The 23881-nt window shown below is 48.2% G+C and overlaps 1 protein-coding gene across 1 annotated transcript in view; it reads left to right on the plus strand.

Moving 5' to 3' along the window:
• Positions 1-10855, plus strand: part of LOC119445978 (uncharacterized) — a 60852-nt gene extending 49997 nt beyond the window's left edge. Inside the window, exon 6 of the mRNA XM_049663770.1 lies at positions 10364-10855. Coding sequence (XP_049519727.1) covers positions 10364-10368 — 5 coding nt within the window. The 3' untranslated portion in view covers positions 10369-10855. The remainder of the gene's footprint in view (positions 1-10363) is intronic.
• The last annotated feature ends 13026 nt before the right edge of the window (positions 10856-23881 follow it).

Here is a 23881-nt window from a genome sequence, read left to right on the forward strand (position 1 = left end):
TTAGGTGCCATTTTGCTTATGTACAGACAAAAATGTCCCCTTTGGTCAGGCGTAAAACTATTTTAAATGGACACTAAAGGGAAACATTGAATCATAGTGTGCATTGAATTGATAAAGCACTTAGCGAAAATGCTATCATGTGCCACTGTGCGCATCTCTCTTGCGATGAAGATGGAGTTAAAAGAAGTTCACAGAAGTCTGTGTGACAGGGCTGTTACCTCTCTGACCTTAGGAAACCTTCATGCAGTAAGACCCACATTAAGCAAATGAAAATTCTCCTTAAATGTAGCGATAATAGGGCAGGTGTCTTGTCACGTCACTCTGTACGAGAACTTTCTATCACAAATGAACTGCCAGTAGTTTGTCTGCAGATGAAAGGATAAATGCATAAAATGTAGTTAGTGTGCAGATGAAAGGATAAATGCATAAAATGCCATGTCTTTCCCAAGTTTTAATTTCACTACTAGTTTCTCGGGTTTTATACCCATTGAGACTTAGTCAGTGAGACCAGCAGGTGTAACAAGTTTGTGCGACTTCTGCTGAGTGTTTTAACTTCGTTTTTTGCTTCTTCTGTACCACAACAGCCTAGACTAGCAGTTTCACAAAGATGTCTTAGCAATATTTCAAAGGACTGAAGAGGGCAATGTGTAGAACACTTGTTTTTCTTGCATCATACAGGAGGTGTGCAGAGAACGCCTTCGGAATCCTCGTGACACGCTGGAGGATTCTCGAGAGGACAATGGGCGAAAATCCCAAGAATGCCGAAGAGGTTGTTAAAGCCCTTTGTGTGCTGCACAATTTCCTTATGCATAGGAGCGCAGAGGGTGACGATGCATACTGCGGCCCTGGATATTCGGATTCCATCAATGGCTTTGGGCTCCGAAGGTCTGGCCACTGGCGTCAGCAGCTAGTACAGCCACCTTTGCAAGTGGCTCGCACCCAGGCACGCAATTTTGCCCAAACAGCTCGGCATGTCAGGGAAATTTATGCTGATTATTTCAGCAGTACTGCGGGAAGTGTGTCCTGGCAGGATGCAATACTGCACCACTGAAGTAGCATGGATGCTTTGTTGTTTTCAATTCAAGTTTGTTCTGCATTTTGGTCTGATTAATTCAAGCATGTCTTTTTACATCTCACTCACACATATAAGATGTACGTTCATTGTGGTTGGCAGGGAAGTGGCAAGAACTGTTTTCGCAACTGAACATTCATAGGTCTTTTCTACGAACCTAATTGGCAGCTTTACATTGCGACGTCCTTTATTTATTTGTGCAACCTTTTTACAAAGTAATTTTGCTTTTCTTTTTTTCTGGCGGGTCATGTGCACGTGGTTTGTAAACGGTCGTCTTATCATTCTTTTTTTCTTTTTCTCAAGTGCACGCGCATGATCAGTGCATGATCATATAAAACTTGATTACTCATATGTCAACGATTACGAATCATCACATGCAAATGCACACACTCATAAATGATTTCGTCAACCTGACCGGGCTACTCCAGATTTCACTGGTGTGGGATAAATTAATGTTTAATTCTGTATGCGTTCAATAACAGTGGATACCTCAGGATGGTTTTCAATGACCTCATATCTCTGCGAAGATCGAGGCTTGGGGGAGTCAAGAACTACATACATTTGAAGCCACAGGCATTTTTCTTCATATTATTGTCCATACATGTTTTTGTAATTGCTTGAGGGTTGTGTTCGGTGTGATACTCTTCACGGTCACAACAGTTTCCATAAATCAAAAGATGACGACCTACGGGTTGCCTCATATAAAACGATCCACATATCACTATTGTGTGACGTCATCCTCAATAAATTCAAGCTTTCAGAGTATCGAAGGCAAAATCACGATCGTGAGCTTGTTGAGCGTCGTCAGTAGCGCATATTTCGAAGGGAAGCACAGCAATATTGCAAGCACAATTGGTTTGAACCTGAAGCACATCACTGCAAGCTTCAATCCGCCGAAGTGCCTGCCGACACTCAAGCTCCTAATAATTTTTTTCTTGAACTTCACTTTTGCATCACATTTCTTGGCTTTGAGATGTGTTCATGAAGACCGGGTCGTGTGTCGTCTTAGGCTCAGGCCGTTCCGTTTTATGAAGTTTGTGACCCATTTCTTGGATACTTTGAACTCGGTTCGCGGGATGCACATATCCTTCGCGACAGTACGTGCTTTAGCTTCAATATCAGCGTAGCAAACACTCAGGCTCTTGCTTATCTGGTCTTGAACCCAATCTGGAACCACCTCCTCAACGGCAGGGTATCGTGCTGACTTGGGTTTGCGAAAGAAACGGCGTGTACCAGTGCACGCTAAGATAGAGCATGTCAGGTGGTTTAGTTCCCTGCGAAGCGTTGCCAGCCTACACGGTGCTGCCAGCATTTCTGTGGAACACCCACGGTTCGTCAACAAAGTGTTTGTCGTATGAAAACAAAACTTTAGGGCTTATCCCAAGATAAATTCCTCTTTTTTAAGCAGTCTGCTTTCGCACCATGTCTGATAGCTATTGCGGAATTTTACATGCACGGTGTGATACTATCCGCAGCTCGATTGAAACTACTTTCGACCCTACAGATAAGTTGACTTTATGATTCTGCGTATAGTCCGACTCCAATTATAGGTTGACCACCGAACTTTGGAAGGTCATTTTATGAAAAGTTATGTCGACTTGTAATTGGCAATATATGGTAATTTAGTTGTGGAATCGCGCTGTGAACCAGTGTCCATATTTTCCGCGAGGAATCAATATATTTTTGTATTCAAGAATGGAAATATAGATAATAGTCCTCAACATAATGTTTGCACACGGCACACTTATCTGTGAGCCATTCTTTCAGCCTAGCATGTGTTTCCATATATAAAACTCTGCCGTTGTCGCGGTGCGAAAGAAATAGTGAGTATCAGCATTACGTTGCATCTGGCCGCTCGAGCAGCCGTTGGCAAAGCAGGACCGTATACATAACTTCTTCCTGTTATAAGACGCCGAAACACTTCTGCGTTAAACTTTTAATCGGAACAACTGCCACACGTCACACGACACCAATAACACGACCGCAGTAGCAACATACGAACCAGCACCACGGAAATGAATCCAGAAGTGACAGAAGACGCGATTGCAGCGCCACTAGTTCGCATGACCACCACTGCGGCCACCTCCCGAGCGGAGCTCTGAAACTCGATTGCAGCGCTACTGCTTCTAGTGTTGGCCCTCGCATCCAATAGTGGCCTTTGAAATTCTCAAGCTCCATCATCTTAAAGGGGTTGTATCGCAACTACACAGTAAACTTGACAGCTGTTGAAATGTAGTGTTACTTCAAAAGCTTATGGCGCCACTGACAAAAGTGAAAATTGTGCATTCCCAAAATGTAGCAAACCCTGAAAATTATCTTAGATATCTAAACAGCATTTTCATTAGTGTATTACATGTGTTAGTGTCACGTTTCCTTATTTTGTATGGACGGTTGGTTTTATACGAGCACTCTGGCAACATTGAGGCTGCAGCAAATGACAATCTCGTTCTGTGCCTGAAAATAAATTATTTTTGCAAGCCAAATAGTTTATTGCTATTCTTTTTATCTTAACAGGATATTGGGAATGCAGTCACATTGTTTTTACATTTTGCTGGCTTCCTTGTTGCAATAAAAACCTGGATCAGATGTTCCTTTACATCTAAAAAATAACACTCTTGAGGCTAAAGTGAATATTATATTTTTCTTAATCATATTACTTAAGTGGAATATAACAGCAAACAATATACTGTTGGCATACACCCAGCTGCGGTTTACTGCTTTTTGAAATCTTTGGCTCAAGTTACGTGAAACACCAGGTACATTTGTGTCACATTTACTGTAATGGATGTCCTTGCTGTAATCTTCTATTACTTGATCTAGTAACCTATATGCGTGGAAGGCTTAGGAGTGAGGATCAACGGCGAATATCTCGGCAACCTTTGGTTTGCAGATGACATTGTCCTATTCAGCAACAATGGAGACAAATTACAGCAAATGATAGAGGACCTTAATTGAGAAAGTGTAAGAATTGGGTTGAAGATGAATATGCAGAAGACAGATAATGTTCAATAGCCTGGCAAGGGAACAAGAATTCAGGATCGCCAGTCAGTCTCTAGAGTCTGTAAAGGAGTACGTTTGTCTAGGTCAATTACTCACAGGGGACCCTGATCATGAGAAAGAAATTTACCGAAGAATAAAATTGGGTTGGAGTGCATACGGCAGACATTGCCAAATCCTGACTGGGAGCTTGCCACTGTCGTTGAAAAGAAAAGTGTACAGTCATTGCATTCTACCGGTGCTAACATATGGGGCAGAAACTTGGAGGTTAACAATGAAGCTCGAGAACAAGTTAAGGACAGCACAAAGAGGAGTGATGGAACGAAAAATCTTCGGACTAACGTTAAGAAAAAGGAAGAGAGCGGTGTGGATCAAAGAACAAACGGGGATAGCCGATATTATAGTTTACATTAAGCGGAAGAGATGGAGCTGGGCAGGCCATGCAATGCGTAGGATGTATAACCGGTGGACCATTAGGGTTACGGAATGGATACCAAGAGAAGGGAAGTGCAGTCGAGGTCGGCAGAAAACCAGATTGGGATGATGAAGTTAGGAAATTTGGAATACGCTAGCGCAAGACAGGGGTAATTGGAGATCGCAGGGAGAGGCCTTCGTCCTGCAGTGGACATAAAATATAGGCCGATGATCATGATGCATGTTTTCCATACTGCTAAATTTCCTAATGGGAATTGCAGTAGGAATGAATAAATGGTGCATTCAGTATGGTGTGCATACTGAAGTTGCAATGAAGCTCTAGTTTTAGTGATCCGTGTGGACCCAATGTGTCTAGTACATGAAAATTGTAGACAGAACTCCGGCACACAGAAGAGTATTTTCACACACATTTATTTATTACCTTCATGTGCATGCACACTAATTAGCATCGTGATGCCACAAAAGTGGGCCTACTCCGGAACTCAGCACGGTTGGGATTTGTCCCGCTTGGTAATGCATAAGCACTTCCAATAGGTGCACTTTGCACTCGGCCCTCAGCCGAATTGGAACATTGTCCATGTGCTCTGCCAGTGAAAGGAGAAATTGCTCTGTTCGGTCCAGCTTTTCTTCCCTGAGTTGGGAGTCCACTCTGGCCATTAAAATGTCTGTGGCAGATTTTCTCTTGTGTTGTCTGTTTGTTTGTGTGTTAGTGTGTGTGTTAGTGGAGACTCTTTGAGGTGTTGATGTTTGAGAGCAAGGAGAAAGGGAAGGCTGTGAAGATGGAGGGGGGTCGTGGGGTAAAATACTTGAAAGGGGTGTAGACGATCGTGTGTGTGTTGTCGTTGTTGTGTGGCATTACAAGGTCATTGTCTGCATTGCTGGCAAAGCTAGGTTGCATTGAAGAAAACAGCTCTAATGGACCATCTTCACTCTCCCTGAGCACTTCGTCCAGAGAATTTGGACAATCGTCCAGGTTGCTTGTGGTTCTAAGTGAGGAAAGAGAAGTGAATTATTAAATCATTCCTGTGGTGTCACAGAGCCAAGAAGGGAAAAAAATATTCCATAACCTCAACATGATTAAGTTTTTGCTATAGGAGTAGAGAATTTCAAATAGTCAATTTTAGTAAATATGAATTGCAGTACAGTCGCTACAGCCTGAACAATGCAAGTATCCAGTCATGATGTAGAAGCTTCAAGTTCCTGTTTGCTGGCTTGCCAAATTGACCAGGAATTGTCAGCTATTGCTGCAGTGTCTGCTTTCTATTATTTTCTGCTGCCTGATGGGCTGATTTTTGCATAGATCAGCTGTATTTTTGTTGTGCCCTGATGTGTGGAGTTTTTTAAAAGCATAATAAAAGCATTTTTCTTATTCCCTGTGTGTACTAAAAGCGTTCAAAGGCACAGTCACTGCTGTGGCTCCACAAATTGTAACAGTGTACCTCTCACTCACTCATATGCTGCACAGCAGTATACATTGGTATTCTGCATTCAGAAACCCTTGAAAGATAGTATTTCATGCAGAAAAGAAACTTTACACATACGGGCGTGGCTCCACAATATCCCTCAAGAACAGCAGCATATCAAAATATTTCCATTTCGAAGCCGGTTCTCCGGCTCCGCTCTTCTTTCTCAATTCTTTTCACTTTTTTACCAAAAGTGTCCCGCAGGTTCCGCCAGCGGCGTACAATGAGGTTGATGTTCTCTGAAAAGGTTAACCGCACACGAGTTACTAACAATCAATAAATTTCGCATTAATTGTGCATACGAGGAAATCGGGTTCAACAATTTTGAATACAAAATTTGATGCAATGTAAAGAACAAGGTGGAAAATATGACCACAAGAAGCATGCTCATTCACATAGCTAACACTATCGCGTACTAGCGTAAATAATCAGAGACAATAGCGATACCGTAGGAAGACATGCCGAAAACTGACATGACACATGGCAAAAGTCCGTGCGCGGCTGTACATAGGCATGTAATTCACGCTGACAAGATTCCCTGATATTGTTTAACCTGTTTCCTTCCGTTTTTTACAATCACGTTGCATACACGTTGTTTTCCTTGTTCAAAACAGACGCGCGCAGCTATCGGACGTCACTTCGCAAAGGAGGCCGATAAGTGCGTTCATCACGTGTTTGTTTTTTTTAGAAGAGGCACTGTCATCACCAAACATGCAGCACAGGCGCCTGCAACCGCGCCACGCGCAACATGTGCTCACTGATTTACATTTTTTTTTGTCCTCCCATTTTCGCATGCCGCTACCGCGCATTTTTTTTTTTTTCGTGTTGGCGCGGGCTATGTGGAGGTGAGGAAGCTAACAATTTTAATTCTAGAAATAGCGTGTTTTGCTTGACTAGACAACATGGTAAACGAATACGGTGAAAACATACAAAAACGTGCCATGCAATGCAGTGCGCGGAGACAGTGCGCTCGAAAATCGACTCTCGGCTACATACCTTGCGACACGACGAGGCCTAGAGCTTTCACGACTCTTTTCCATCCGTTGAGCCTAGCGTCATTTCTCCGATACATGTCCGATTGCTGGTCCCACAAAGCTGGTTCAAATTGAACCAGCGATATGAGAAGCTCATTGGATATAGGTGGGGTCATCATGGTCCAAGTTCCTCTGCTTCGCTGTCAGTTCTAACCACAACCTCGCTAAACCCAGCTAATGGCCGTCTTCCCAAATTCCAATCCCCAGATGGCACGTCATCGTGACGTTTATGTCATCCGCGCTGTCATTGGCTGTCGCTTTCCTACGATACGGCCGCCGGACGACGAACAACTGGCCGGGCAGATGCATAGCCGGCGTCAGATGCAGCTCTCCGGTGCGATGAAAACAGCCGGATGTGACGTCATTCCGGCGCGCCGCACGTCGGATCGGACGCCAAATCGGACCGTGTGTCTCCTGCTTAATGCTGCAACGTTGTTTGCTCGCTGTGGTGCCCGAATCTTCAAACTTTCATTTTTAATTTTTTCGATTATTTCCTGTAGCAGATGTTCCTTCTTTCTGTACTCATCCTCTGTGCTGGATCTGTAAGGCCATGAATAAAATATTTACACTTGTCATTTACGATTCATATTAGTATATTTCACTAAGAAACAAATCAACTCACTTGCGGAGGTTTTTCAGGTCGTTCGACGAGTAGCGAACAAGTCAGAAGTTCTGCCCATGTGCGTACTATGAATACCTTGCCTGTTGCAGCGTTGAGAAAATCAGTGATCTGGGCCCATTTACTCTGGTCGCTGAAAAGCTTAGCCTCCCTTGGCTGCTGCAGCCGTATTTGTAATGTTTGAGCTGTTTGTCACATGGTTATCACTGTGAGCAGCAATATTACTGCAAAATTGTTTTTTTCACCGTGGGCCATGTTGCATTACACCTCCAATACCGAATTCCCGACGGTCACAGAGTGCTAGTTTGCAGCACTTGGCAAACAATGATATTCTAAGCCAGTGCTTGCTCCTTCCAACCTCCCCATCAATCCGTGCGGTTCCGGTCAGCTGGAGGATGCGGCCTTCGGTGCTCCTGTAAAGCACAAACGGAGCGTGTAAGATGACCAGCCGAGGTACAACTCCGCACACTCTGTTCTCTGACCATGGCCAATGCATGGTCGACGTGGAAGTGCTCTTTCCGCCAAAAAGCCTGCCACTGCTGCATGGTCTTGTGTGCAGGGCCTTCAATGTCCAGGAGCACCTTCAGCTGGCTCCAGAGAGCCTCCTTGTCAAATATGCACGGTGCAACGAGCACCTCGTCTCTGAACTGGTGTCGTCACAGCATTGTATATAAAAAAAAGTTTTGACATGGAAGCCTGGTTTCTAAATTGGCATTGAAAGTATGGTGCCAAAGGCAGAAATTGATGGTCAAGCTAAGCGTTGTGCCACTTGATTTGTGTAAACCATTGAATATCAAACGCCATACCACATCAAGGGAAATTTGAACTTGTTTACACCCGTTATTTCTGGCCATACAGGGTATTTCTACGAAAAAAAAAATTATAGAGCAATTGGTTTATTGAATTCTCCCCAACTTAAAACTCGTTCCAGCAAATAAAAATAAAGCCTCTACTACTGGTATTGCATTAACCTTCCTGTGCTTAAGGCAGAATTTTGATGTATCGAACTTAGCCTTACAAAAATTATACATTGGGCTTTCGGGGGAAATGCATATAATATGAGAAGCATGGGCACATAGAGGGCCATGTGCCATCGTGAAGAAAATGAACACTGCATACAGCAATGTCCTGTGCCATAATGCTAAGACCATTCAACATTGACAAGTCTAAAACAATGTTCTTTTTTTTCACATTTTCATAAAGCATGTTGCAAGCCTTCGAGACTACGACAGAATCCCTGTGGCTACAGACTAACTAGCTGGCTACCTGGTCAAGTGATTCATTGCACAAGTTTCACGCCAGCCCAAGCGTGCACTAGCAGGTGGATGACACTGAGTAAACTTGCCTCATGTTGCGAGAAGTTGTCCATGCAGAAAAAAAAAATGTGCTCGAATAGATGTTGCCTGTACTGGATCTTACATTTTTGATGATGCCCTGGTCCATGGGCTGCAACACTGTCGTGTTTGCAGGCTGATCGCACCCAAGGCTGGTATGTTCATGTTGGTACTGCACTGGCTCACAAGGAACAGTTGGTTTCGTGATCCAATCCCTGAAACATCATTTATGCCTTTCTGTTCGTTGCATAGTCCACAGGAAGCATCTTCATGCCTTTAAAACATCTAGGCTTAGCAGCCTTCCTGATCACAAGTAGGCAACATAATTCAGTGCTAGTAATGTTTGCTGCGATCATTACGGACACCCTTTCTTCGCTCCATTTGCCCCCCCCCCCCGCACAGGCGTCGTCTTTGAATGTCAGTCTTCTCTGGTAGCAGCCGATAAAAAAGCGCAGTCTTATCTGCATTAAAAATGTCTACCAGTTGATATACACCGAGATACTTGTGAAGTTTTTCTGCTTTCTATGTAGCGCATGTTTCCTGGTTGACTGACGCTTTCTCTCCACACATGTTCTTAAAAATCGGGTCATGGTGATGTTTGAAGCATGTCAGCCATCCATCCGAAGAAACGAAGTCGTTGATCCCCAACGTTGCTACAAGTGATAAGGCTTTCGCCGCAATGATTTCACCACTCAGAGGAAGTTTCTTGCTTCCTGCTCTGATCCAAAGCAGCAGCCAGCGCCTTCTCTAACTCCGAGTAGGCGCTTGCGCACATTCGCTTTCGTGACATCTTGAATTTGTCATTCTCAAAAGCATCCAATATCAAGCACTTATTCTTGATAAAATTTGATAGTGTGTTAAGCTTAATGCTGTACTACTGTGCAATGTCTTGCTTGGCAGAGCCTCCCTTGCCAACTTCTTTATACCTGTGTCACACGGGCACATTTGGAAGGCCTTCCAGTTGATGGCCTTCAAAACGACACAACTCTATCAACTCAAGGAGTTGTCGCGCTGCTACACGGAAATTAAAAGGCCGTTGAGTGGTTCAGGCGTTTCTTGCAAAATTGTGTGGCGCTGCAGATCTTTATTTTCGTTTTCTTGTCACCAAAAGTTAAACAACATTAAAACCACTTAAGAGCACTATAATTTCTTTTCTTTGTTTATACTATAAACAAAAATTGTTTATACATTGCCATACATATATGTTTAGTTTTTAAGTTGTTGAGTAGCGGAACTGTGGCAACGTTTGCGGTCGTTCGATGCGGCTGCCATTTTGGTGTGTGTTTACATGTTTCAAACTTCAAAGTGCGCTGTGACTGCACTCTTGCTCTGCTGTTGTGGGTGACAGAGAGACAGAGCTGCAGGATGACAAGGCTGCTATGATATTCTATATGGCTGCGATCATGCAGCTTGATGCTGGGATTGAGGCGGCGAAAGCGGAAGCCGACGCCATCAAGGAAGAGCTGCTGATCGTCAACAATTTGATGATGACAATAGTCTCGGTGACCGAACAAAGCATGTGCAGAGATAGATGGTCGTTCTCTTGCCGGACAAGGTGGTTGGAGGAGACTGTGCAATGCATTGCTTGGTGAGAAGTTTTTCAAGCGTGCATTCCGCGTAACGCCGGCGACTTTTTGCTACACCGTGGACGCCGTGAGACCGCTGCTCGAGCGTCAGAACACGAACATGCGTGAAGCCATCGCACTCAATAAACGTGTCGTGATTGGCTTGTACCAGTTGTGTTCCTCAGCCGAAGACCGTAGTGTCGCCGAATTGTTCGCTGTGGGATGCTCGACCGTCAACGTGGCCTACAGAGAGTTGTGCGAGGCCATTATCCACACTATGGAGGCTGAGTGGATCAAGATGGCCACAGCTTCGAGCATGGCCGAGCACATTCACAAGTGCACGACCACATTGGAGTTCCCACAAGCAATGGGATCACTAGACGGGTGCCATTTCCCCGTTTCACCGCCCAAGGAGAGCGCCACCGACTACAGGAACTATAAAGAACGGTAAGTCGTAGCTTTGACATGGTGTGCACTTTCATTACATCACCTACATCTTTCAAGTTAGGTCATATTGTCACGAGCAATCGCGAAGACAAAGATGATGTAGTGGGGCTGGGTCAGATTAACAGACACAAACTAATGAGACCCAGTGAGACCCAAGCAGAGTTTGGTTCTTGCATGTGGGAGCCGCTTGGTGTCCACCTTACCTAGAACCAACGCCTCCTCTGACTAGATGCCCATACACTTTGAATAATTCTTACACATTACCTATAGTTTTCTCCTTATTTTAACCATCTGTAAACAATGTTTCTTGTTTGGTTCACTGAGGGTTTTGCAGAAACCTAATATGAAACCACTGCTTTTGGCTCATTTCCGCACTGCTACTGCACTTTGTTTACCATGCCACTTACACTGAGGTGTAAATGCATTAAACACACCTGCAGGTTGTAATTTGGAAAAGGCCAACACACATAATTGATTTTATTGTCTAAAATGTTGAGCCACAGGCATCTGCTACATATCGATCTCTGGTGCGGGTCGTCACAACCCATTGACGCACCGTGTGAGACAGTGTCAGAGCTAGAGCCACCCTGCAGTGAAAATGCACGACTTCATGGCCGTTTTTAAAAGCAGTCTTTGGAGTCTACGTCGTTCATTGTAACACTTGCCACAGTTGATTGTGTGGTTTTTAAGAAAAACACAAAGCTGCCGCCACGATGGTGTATGCATAAACTTGTATTGCTACCTGCCAGCAGCTACAGAAAGCAGCCGGTGAGGGAGGGTTGGCATGACATGAGTGCTCGTGTCGACCATTCTTTGAATCTTGTCCGTGTCGCACCTGCACATACACGCAAACATATCAACTTGCCCAACTTGCTGTGTTGGAAGCTGCAAGCTAGGCAGTCATTCACTCTCTTATCACAATGCCGGCAATTGTTACTGTTTCGTATTACCTTGTACAACTGCAAAAGAAAGTGAATTAATGCGACAGAAAGAAAGGTACAACAAAGAACAATGCTGGTCTGGCTGCGGATCACATATTCGTTGCTCAATAATGTGCCTGTGTCAGTCCACCTGTCCGTCAGTCACTGATGAGTCCGCAGTCATCACTATGGTCCTCTAGGCACCACCTCGCCTCTGAAGCAGCTAGCTCACCATGCAAAAGACAGACCAAAAGGGTACTAAAAGTGAATAAGATTATCAGCATCAGAGGTAGAAGAAACCAACAGTAGGACAGGGCATCTCTCAGAACTTAATTTATTCTCATAACACCTGTAATATAAAGCTGTGCTGAGCATGCAAAGAGGGTACTGTGTGAATACGGGGTCTCGTGCGATCCCGTGGCCGAAGCAGACATGTGGTCCTGAGAAGGACCGGTTTGTGTTACTTGCCTGACCGAGGCTACTGAACTGGTAGAGTCTGGCAGAACCGTTGGATGTGGGCACAGTCCAAAGTGGTTTCCACAGACGCGCTAGGAGATGCACTCAGGAAAAGACGTGGACGAAGTGGTCAATAGAGGTTGAACAAGGGATATCACGGGAGCCAGTGTCTTAACAAGGGGACTTCCCTTTGTCGGGGAAACAATCGGTTTCCTTGACACCGTTTATGTACCTTCCTCTCGAACACCCCTTACGGGGGATGAAAATAAAAATGGGCGCATAGAATAGGGTAAAACGCGTTGATAAATTTCAATGTGCCTTACCCCTCTCTGTGCACCCCTTTTTATTCTCCTCCCCTGCAGCGGGTGTTCGAGAAGGTACATAAATGCTGTCAAGGAAAGCAGTTCTTTCTCCGGTAAAGACAAGTACCCTTGTTGAAACATTGGCTCCAGGGACATCCATTGTTCAACCTGTGTTGATCACAGAAACAGAAGTTCATTTGCGGAAATTCGGGGCCAGTGATTTTATGACGTCCAATAGAGCTTGTTGCTGCCTTTCGAACATCTTGCGCTGCCTCCCATTCGCATGTCCTCTACAGAAATTGCTCTCGTTCAAAGGAAAGCCTGTTCTCAAGAAGAATGCGCCTATTCTCAATGGCAAGGCGAGTCTTCTCCAGCTCCATCTCCCTGGCTCTGGCCCCCTTTTCAACGTGTAGCCTCTTCTCAAAAAACTGCAGATAAGGGTCTGCATGCCTTTTACCTGTAAACAAAACAGATATATAGATTATGGGTACCTGCTAAGAGGGGCAATGAAGATGTTAGGCACATCAGCTGTCACTAAAAGTGGGTGCCGCGAAACCTCTGTACACAACATCGTCACCACCACCTGCACTCATTCATCAAGAGAGCTGCACAGCCTCTGTGAAAGTTACCAAAAATAGTTTCTTGCCTGCCTTGTAACTGGATGTGAGACGTGGCCTTTACAAATGGGACATAGAAATAAAGCAGTCATTCCAAGCCAGATGTCCCAGACGTGCCACTTGACCATCTGAGACTTGTAAAAATTCATGCCTGTTACTAGCTTGCTGAACGTGTTGAACAAATAACACAGCACTTGTGTATCTTGCACCTGTTTCTTGCGCTGTCTTCCACTACAAGACACATGAGGCTCATTGATTTGTGTTTGATCTGCATTCAGCGACAAAGTAATCCAGAGCAACAACTAATTCTGAAGGTTAACAGAACATTGCACTAGATGCTTAGATCAGAGTTACGCAGATATGATACAGCATGTAACTGTAAACGAGCAAGTACAATGACCTGACGATCAATGAACAGGTGCGTGCTCATGTGCTCAGGAATAAAGTGCAGCAGCAGTGAATGCGCTCTTAAACCTTATTGGGAGGATTGCATTTTGTGTTCAAGCCACCTAAGCATTTAAGATTTACCCAACGTATTGTGATACCATGCGCACAGCTCGCCACATAACCAGTTCTGCGGCTCCTTTCTGAAGGCTGGTTTTAATGGGTGCATAGTTAAAATCTGTGCGGAACACAATGGCAACCTGAAAAGGACACACGACGAGTGCTGTGGTACGAACACAGCGCTCGTCTGTGTCCATTTCGAGCTACCGTCATTTGCCGCTCTAATATCAAGTATGTATACCCTTGCTGAATTCGAATGCATCTCTGTGGGCCAAGACCCATGATTTTGTGCATAAATGTGTATGCTTTAAAAGCAAGAACAGATTTCTGATGAGCGCTCTCGCTATGGAGAAGGCAGTGTGTCTTATCTTCTCAAAATCTTAACAAAATACTGGGTGTTTTTGCGAAGAATTTCGGTGAATTTTTTAAGAATCTGTGGCAGATAGCACAATTATAATCATTGAGCTGGATTGGCCAAACAGGCAGACATTATTGAGACTAGAAATCGAAATGCATTATTGAATAATTTAAAAATTTACATATGAAGTTTTCACTAATTAACCTCGCAGCATATTATTCAATTTGTAGCCTGGAAGTTCACAAGGTAGATCCAATTGTAACAAATCATCAGGATAACAACAGTTTCAAGACAAATTGCCAATCTTTGTGAAGATATACATTGGTGGTGTGGACACTTTTGTGCTTCAATGCACAAAACGGAGTTTCAATTAAAGCGTAAGTGGAAGGACTGTGCATTTCTACAGCAAGTTTGATATCCACAGAATTCTTTCAAGTGCATATGCGTTAGTCTCACAAGTTTAAATTTGTAAATTGCAACACGAAACACAAGGTAATTAGTGAAAATGTTCATTCATAAATTGGTAGATTAGGCACTATGATTTCTCGTGGAAATAATGTCTGCCTCTTCGAGAAGACCAGCACAAGGACTAGAATTCTTGCAATCTATCACAGGTGAAAAATTACTGAGCCTTCGCAGCAACACCTAGTAGTACTAAACCCGGTGAGACAAGCTCAAATGTTACTTGGGCTAAATTCACATTGGGCACACCACAAAGTTTGATAAAATCAAAGGCAGGGAAAAACAGGAATGCATCATACAGCTACGAAACAGCGCCAATACAAAGCAAATTGTAGCACACTTGACTCCGCCAAAGCAGGTGGTCCGCCCCAGCATGTCATGTCCTCGCGGCCAACAGATAGTGGCTGGTGCACACCATCTCATGAAGTTCTATCAATGGTTTACTAAAACATACGACTGTGCTGGTGTACACCAGTTGGAGTCTGGGTGCTTGTAGGAGTGGCACCGGAGAGGCGGACAGGTGTGGGGGTAGAGATAGGGCCTGGGGTGGGTCCAGGGGTAGTGCCAGGTGTGGGGCTAGTGGTGGGGTCCCGGATGGGCTGAAATGAGGCGCTGGGAGAGGTTGCCCTCCACGGTGACCTACTCACCGACGCACTGGCATCTAGCCCTGGAGCTGCGACCAGCACCTCGTAGTTGCTGTGAAGGGGCTCTGCCGCAGACACCTCAGCCACGTCGTACACATTTGTAGACCTTGAAAGAGAGTATACATATATGTAATGAATAGGTTGTACAGAAAATCGGACATGAAACGTGACCTACAGACACAAGCAGGCAATATAAATGTACATATGCTTTCCTTTGTTTACTGTGCTACTTATTCGTTGCCAATGTCAAATCAACTAGCTAAAGCTTCCATCCATCTTGGCCATATGAAACTTTTACCACAAGCTTTTTCTTCTTTGTCGTCTCAGTGGCAGTGTGGAGCATGAGCTGCCACTAGCTTTCTAATCAGACGAAAACTGTGGTTCGAACTTGTTCACTAATTAAGAAAAAGGAAAGTAGTGGCAGCACATTTTTTTTTTCATGTATCAAGATGGAAAGGTAGGCTAATGCGTCCAAAATGTATATAGTACCACGGCACTTGTGCACAGCACGGCCGTTTTATCACTATACATTAGCCTTATTAAATGCAGGTCTTTGACTACCAGCATCCAAGCTAAGCGACCGTTAGATATTATACTAGAAATACTACGACCACTAACACAAGCATTGTTTCCTGGTGATCAACGAGGAACTTGCAAAGGTTGTCGTCGTCACAAGCGGCGGCCTCGTGCGCTATTGAACCACCGTCATCGGTCCCATCTGACTCTGTGGCAATTTCTGAGGCAGCAAGGTCCCGAACAGCCGACGCTATGTCTTTATCCGAGGCCGGCCGCCGGTACTGACTGTGCTGCTGCTGCTGTTGCCGCCGTGTGGCCGAAACTTTCCAAACAGTCGAGGGTTTTAACTTGTACCCACTCTCCTTTGCAAGCTCGTATATCTCTGCAGGGAGCTGTTCTTTCTCGTTATACTCCTCCTCTGTACTGGACCTAAAAGAACGCCCCAAGGTAAGGCTGTAACTTCGCAACATAAGCTCGGAGAACAATTACTGGAAGCAGCGAAGCGAACAGCACACTTATTTTCTGAGGTTAGCGCGGTCACGTGTGGCGAACTGAGCCAGCAACAAAGCCACGCGCTGTTGCTGCTGTTGCCGCCGTGTGGCCGAAACTTTCCGAACAGCCAAGGGCTTCAACTTCTACCCACTCTCCTTTGCGAGCTCGTATATCTCTGCAGGGAGCTGTTCTTTCTCGTTATACTCCTGTGTACCGGACCTAAAAGAACGCCCCACAGGTAAGGCTGTAACTTCGCAACATAAGCTCGGAGAACAATTACTGGAAGCAGCGAAGCGAACAGCACACTTATTTTCTGAGGTTAGCGCGGTCACGTGTGGCGAACTGAGCCAGCAACAAATCCACGCGCTGTTGCTGCTGTTGCCGCCGTGTGGCCGAAACTTTCCGAACAGCCAAGGGCTTAAACTTGTACCCACTCTCCTTTGCGAGCTCGTATATCTCTGCAGGGAGCTGTTCTTTCTCGTTATACTCCTCCTCTGTACCGGACCTAAAGGAACGTCCCACAGGTAGTAAGGTTGTAACTTCGCAACATAAGCTCGGAGAACAATTACTGGAAGCAGCGAAGCGAACAGCACACTTACTTTCTGAGGTTAGCTCAGTCACGTGTGGTGAACTGAGCCAGCAACAAAGCCACGCGCTGTTGCTGCTGTTGCCGCCGTGTGGCCGAAACTTTCCGAACAGCCGAGGGCTTCAAATTGTACCCACTCTCCTTTGTGAGCTCGTATATCTCTGCAGGGAGCTGTTCTTTCTCGTTATACTCCTCCTCTGTACCGGACCTAAAAGAACGCCCCACAGGTAAGGTTGTAACTTCGCAGCATAAGCTTGGAGAACAATTACTGGAAGCAGTGAAGCGAACAGCACACTTACTTTCTGAGGTTAGCTCGGTCACGTGTGGAAAACTGAGCCTGCAACAAATCCACGTGGTCTCGCAGGCAGCGGGGCGACAAATTCTTTTGAAGGGCCCGCAGGAGGTTCTCAGAGATGACAGCCCACCGCAAAACATCTTCAAATGGGTTGATTGCCCTGACCTCGCGTAGGACAAGGATGTCAACATGGCAGTAAAATGCACGTGGGAACACGACCTTGCCGGCGCAGCCATGTCTCCTGTGTGTGGCGGGACTGACGGCTCGTCTTTGCTTGGTTCGCTTCTCAGAAGATCTCGTCCACCATGGGAGTATCGTTTGTCACGTGACCTCTTAAGGGCAGTGATGTTTTCGGCCACCCCAACAATGCAAAGACGCAAGTTTACGTAGGAGTCTGTGTATGCACAGTACCGTGGCCCCAAGCGCTAGGGGGCCACAACGCTTGCGCCCCCTAATCTAAAACTCTCTAATAGTCTTGTTGTATGTGGTCATGACTATGCAGCCGGCAATTCTGATAGCCTCTTCCCTGTAGTTTGGCAAGGATGATAGGCAACTGAGCACGTCCAGCACCCTGTCTTGTCGGAGGACCTGAGACATACAGAAACATGACTGAATAACTTTGAACTTTATTCACATTAAGTAACAATTAACATGATGCTTGGTTTTGTCCAGCTACATGGCAGTTGCGTATTCTTAGGTTTTGGTACAAGTTAACATGTGGGACACATAGTATATAAGTTGGCTAATGAATACAACTGACAGGGTGGTGGTGGTGGTGAAAAACTTTATTGAGTGATGACAGGAGAGAGTTGGGGACGGCCTTAAGGGCCGGCCTCTCACAAAATCTAGGAGGGGTCCCTAGTCCGGAACCCCTGTGGCTTCTGCTGCAGCACGCGCTCGGGCCACTAGGGCGCGTTGATCCTCCAGGGTCGAGCAGCCGAGCAGGGCAGCCTCCCAGCTCTCTCGGGTAGGGGGGAATGGGAAGGGGTGTGGCGGGACCGCCGGGTTTGATGGGCAGGCCCACACCATGTGTAATGGGTCCGCGAACGGATGGTCACAGTGTGGGCAGGTCCCGGAGAACGCCGGGTTAAAGTGTCTGAGTACGGCCGGGCACAATACCGTGTTGGTGTAGAGACGGAGGAGCCAGCGCTCGTCCGCCTTGTTTAGGCCCGATGCCGGTGGTGGGAATCTGAGCCTGTGCGATTTGTACAGGGCCGTGATTTGTTTGAAGGATGTAGCCGGATTTGGTGCTGGAACATCAGGCGATGGAGGGTGAGGCGGATCCCGGTAATTTAGTGCGCGGGCTGAGGCATCGGCAGCCTCGTTTCCACCTAGCCCTGTATGGCCAGGGGTCCAGATGATTGTACGCGGGTTGGGGCGATCTAGATAGTAGCATCGTTAAAGAATTTGGGCTGTGCGTTCAGTGATGCAACCCCGGATGAGATTTTGGCACGCACTCCGCGAGTCGGTAATGATGATCCGAGATAGCGGACCCGTATCTAGCTATGGCGACTTCTTCCGCGTGTGTGATGTCGGGTGCTCGTAAGGTGAGCTCTTGAATAGGTACGTTTTGGTGAACAACAGCGGCCGTGTACCACCCGCCGTGATGCGGGCCGGATGCGTCCGTGTAGAAGACCCCCGTGCGTGAGCCATAGCGTTGCTGTAGGGCGTTAGCCCGCGCTATACGCCTACCATCGTGGGTCCCCTTAGTCATGTTTTGGGGCAGAGGCGGAATGATCAGGGCACCACGCCAGTCCTCAGGTATCGTGGTCCGCTCTTCTACCGTGTAGGTGTAGGAGATGTGTAAACGGTGTAGGAGGTCTCTTCCAGCCTGCGACGTGCCAAGTCGCAGGTACTGGTTGTTGAGATGAGCCTCTTTAAGTTCCCCGTATGTGTTTGTCATGCCCAGGTCTGCGAGACGTTGGTTAGATGTCGAGATGGGGAGGTCAAGGGCACGTTTGTAGATTTTGCGGAGTATACAGTCGAGTGTATTCTCGTCGCATTTACGCAGACGCAGGTAGGGGGTCGAATACAGGATCCGGCTGGTCACGAATGCGTTGGTGAGGCGCAGAGCATCCCTGCTCCGGAGGCCTCCCCGTTTATTCGAAACCCGGCGGACCATACGGCCCACCTGATCCCCTACCGTACGCAGTTTACGCAGGGTGGTGTCGATCTTGCGGTGTGTGTGGATGAAGAGCCCAAGGACTGATTTCATCACGTTCCGGGATAGGCCCGGTACGCAGGGAAAGTTCGATTTGTGTGGTGTCCTTTGGTTTGGGGCGAAGGTGCACGTATTCCGATTTGGCAGGTGAGCATTCGAGACCGCAGCGACGGGCGTAGTCTTCTACTACCGACGCTGCTTGCTGCAGGCACGTCTCGATGCTGCCAAGAGATCCCTGGGTTGCCCATAGCGTGATGTCATCAGCGTACAGAGCGTGCTGCACGCCTGGGACATCATTGAGCAATGGGGGGAGGTGGGCCATGGCAAGGTTGAACAGGAGAGGAGAGAGGACCGCTCCTTGTGGTGTTCCCCGCGTACCGAGGGGGTACGGGCCATGCTCCTTGTCTTGAATACGGAGGTATGTCTGCCGTTCCATGAGGAATTGGCGAACATACCTGAAAGCATTATGCCCACAGTTTGTCTGTGAGAGGTGGGTAAGAATGATGTCATGAGTGACGTTATCGAAAGCTCCTTTGAGGTCTAAGGCGAGGACTACCTTGTCGTCACTGGGGTGTTCAGCTGGTTCGATAACGTCTCGGTGTAGTTGCAGGAGAATGTCCTGTGCAGAGCGATGTGGGCGAAAACCGTACATGGTGTCCGCAAACGTGTGTTGGGCTTCCAGATATTCAGAGAGCCTATCTCGGGCCATGCTTTCCATAAGTTTCCCCATACAGGAGGTTAAGGAAATGGGTCTGAGATTGTCAGTGTTAATGGATTTGCCTGATTTGGGTATGAATTTAACCAAGGCCGTCTTCCAATCAATCGGTAGGGGCTCACGCCCCTCCCAGATCTGATTGAAATAGTCGAGGAGGTGAACGTACGCCGAGTCAGGGAGGTTGGCTAAAAGCCTAACCGTCACTCGATCCCTGCCTGGCGCCGTTCCTCGTTTCATTTTGGACAGGGCCGCCTTCAGATCGTGGAGTTGGAAGCAACGATCCAGGTCAGCGTTCTCCGTGCCTGCATAGGAGTACGCCGGTCCGAGGGGGTCCTGTTGGCGACCGCCGAGATATTTATCTCTGAGCGCTTGTGCCAATTTCTCCGCGTCTCCCGCGTATGCGTGAAGTGCACGCTGTAAGTGTTTTTGTGTTTCTGTGCGTGTTTGGCTAGGGTCTATGAGGGCCCTGAAAAGACGCCAGGTGTTACGACTTGACATCTGCGTAGCGGCATTGTTGCAGCGTTCCACCCAGTTAGAATCGGCGAGCTGGGCCGCGTACTCGTCCGCTTCTTGGGTGAGGGCTGCGATTCGTAGTTTGAGTTTTCGGTTGTGTTTCAGTCGGCGCCAGCGGCGGACTAGGCTGTGCCGGGCCTCCCAGAGGTGCAGGAGGTGGTTGTCCACTGCAGGTGTGGCCTCTGAGAGTTGAACCGTCTGCTCGGTGTGACGAAGTGGCGACACGAGGTGTTGAGACCACGTGGCGTAGCCCTGGTGGGGTATGGGGATCGAATTGGTGTACTCCAATCGGAATTTAGTCCAGTCGGGAAGTTTTGCCTGCTGGTAAGGACGGGTAAGGGGGTTTGTTCGGATTGTGGTGAGGATAATGCAGTGGTCGCTGCCGAGGGTTTCCTCGGTGTTGAGCCAATCTGCGTGTCTGATGTTTTTGATCAGTGTGAGGTCGGGACATGTGTCGGGAGTCACAGAGTTGCCAATGCATGTTGGATGTGTGGGGTCCGTCAGGAGGGTGAAGCCCATGGTAGAAATCAGTTCCGCCAATTTTCTACCGCGTCGTTCCTCCCGATGGTAACCCCAATGGGTGCTGGGGGCATTAAAGTCACCTACTATGACTAGTGGTTCCCTGCCTGCAGCCGCTCGCGCTTTGCTAAAGATGTCGGTGTACGTTGGGCAGTTTGGGTGAACTGTAAATGTTAAGAATGTGTATGGATGGGTCCTGCTTCCTAAGTGGGAGGAGGGTCACCATAGCACACGAGTAAGGCGGGTCGCATTCTAGATCCACCAAGTTGGCGGTGTAATTTCGGTGTACGCATATTGCGGTTTGTGCGTCCCTTTGATACACGGTATAATTTGTAAGGGCGGCGTGCTCGCCTGGCTCCTGGAGAGCCACTACCGCGGGTAAATCGGGATAGGTTTCTAGGTGGAGCCGGAGAGCAGCCCGCTTAGTACGGGCGCGAAATCCCCGGCAATTCCACTGAACGATTGTAAGAGGGTCCGAATTAGCGCGGGTGCGGCGTGATTTAGGGCCCTGTCCCGCCATCTTGGGGATTAGAATTTTGGGTGGCTTCCAGTAGAGCAGAGAGGTCCATAGGCGCTCCGCTGCTCGTTCTGGGGCTATTATCCGGGGTTGCAGTCAAACTGACAGGCTGCCGATCAGCCTCGGCCATATGAGGTAGTGGCCATTGCATCTGCGATTTATTCACCCGTTTAAGCTTGGTGGTGGGTCGACGGGTGCTGGAAACGATTTGGGGCAGCTGGGCCACTATCATGGCCGGGATGCGGTCGAATACAGTTTGAAGAGCAGCAGCGAGTCTATCCTCGATAGTGGTTACTGTGGAGGCCATTTGGCCCTCCAGGTTGCTGAGACGCGCTTCAATCGGAGCTAGGAGTGCCGTGCAGTCCCTTTGTTCAGAGGGGGCACTGTCCATTGCTTCCGGTGCTGGCCCGGAAGGTGTCGAGGTAGGAAGTGGGGGCGAGCGGTTCACGAGCGCCTCCATTGCCTGTGTTAGCGAGGCCACTTTGGCCTTAAGTTGCTGAATTTCGATTTGTTCCCGCGAGGGAGTGGGAGGTGTGGGTGGTTTGGGTGGGTTCGGGGGGGGACGGGGTGGGGAGGCTGCCGTACCCGTGCCGCTCACCTGAGGTCCTTGTCGGATGTGAGCAGCCCATGTCAGTTCCCCTTGGGCAGCAGGCTGGAGTCCGGGTGGCGGCAGGTGCGATGTGGAGGAGGCAGGTGGGCGCTGCCTCGATGGAGACCTCTCGGTGGGAGGTCCCGGCGGAGTGAGGCCTCGCTTGGAAGGCCCAGGGGTCCCCGCTCCAGGATGCGGGGGTGGAGATTTGGTGGCAGGAGATGGAGTCACCTGCTGTGAAGCGCGGGTGTCGGGCGGCCTCGGCTTCCGTGGTCGCTGGCTTTGCCTTTCGTGGGGCCGGGTTGGCTCTCCAGTGGAGGAGTGGGCGATTTGGGTGGTGGCGCCCTGTAGCGCTCCTTACAGCTCCGGTCCCCGGTGACGTGGGGTCCGGCGCAAATAGCGCATTTTGGTGTGCGCGAGCGCCATCCATAAGTGGCACCGTGTTGCCACAGGTGCCGCAGAGGTCCGGCTTAGGGCCAGGGCAGGCGTCGGGGCGGTGCCCAACAGATCCACACTGGCTACATGCTGGTATGGTTTTTTTGTAAGGATGTACCAGGATTAGCAGGGCGTCGTAAGTGACGTACCTGGGCTTGATCTTGCCGGAAAAGGTGAGCCTCACCTTGTTGGTGGTGCCTAATCGCCGGATGTGGAGGATCTCGCCCTCCGCCCAGTAGAGATGTTGTTGAAGTTCGGCTTCTGAGTCGGTACTACGCACTGTCACCACTCCGTAGCAAGAGTCCTGAGTATCCGCGCGTAGGTACCCGAAAAGGGGCACCGGTCCGACAGAGGAGAGAACTGTGAGTTCGCCAATCAGTTTGTCCGCAATAAGCGGGTCTGCGGTGTAGGCCAGGATGAAGTTTTGGTCCCGCGCCATCACTACTGTGACCAGCCGGTTGGCGTTTGCTCCAAGGTGGGCGATGAGCGCGCTGCCGGCTCCGTTCTCGGGGAAAACGGTGGCGAGGGACAATCGAGTCCGCGGTTTCAGGACGACGACGAAATCCGTCGTTTTCGGCTTCGGCAGAGGTAGAGGTTGCCACGTGGGTTTCTTCTTCCCCTGCTGCGGGAGTGTTGTGGAACCGGTTTGAGCTGCCGTGTCAGCAGCTGCAATTGCTGTGCCGCTTGCCCGCTCTCGTCTTGCCACCGCGGCAGCAAGCGCGGTGCTCTTGAAGGTTTGGGGCAGCTCCGGTCTGCTGTCCGAGGTCTGGATGGTTGTCCACAGCATGCCGTGGGGGTCGTAACCGGCGTAAGTGTCCGCCTCAGGTGCGGGAGTAGTTTGGGGACAATTCCCCGTTCTGCCGGGAGGCGCCATAGCTAGTAGGCCTAGCTGGGCCGCCACCGGCGTCGAGATGTAATATGCCCGAGAAAGTCGTAAGATGGGTCCACTTGCCAGAAAGTGGTGTCCAGATGAACCGGATCACATTCCGGAGACGGTGGTAAGGTTTTCCTAGGGGTCCGAAGAGGTGGCTTGCGGTTCCGTGCGAAAAACGACGGAGCCGAAACACTGCACATCTGATCCGGTCGCGCGCTCGCAGCGCCCCCTGACAGGGTGGCATACCTTAAGAAATGCGGTCACTGAATCCGCAGAAGCCCAAGGGCAGACTCTTTTTCGCTCTCCTTCAACGTGCCAAAATGATCATTACTTTCCATTATTGATGCTAGAAGAGAAGGTGTAAGAAGAGAACACACCACCTTTGTGATATGAACCCACATACTCCACACACTATAGGTATGCTGTTCTCTGATAAGTCT

The sequence above is a fragment of the Dermacentor silvarum genome, chromosome 3 (genome assembly GCF_013339745.2).
Source record: "Dermacentor silvarum isolate Dsil-2018 chromosome 3, BIME_Dsil_1.4, whole genome shotgun sequence".
NCBI lineage: Eukaryota > Metazoa > Arthropoda > Arachnida > Ixodida > Ixodidae > Dermacentor > Dermacentor silvarum.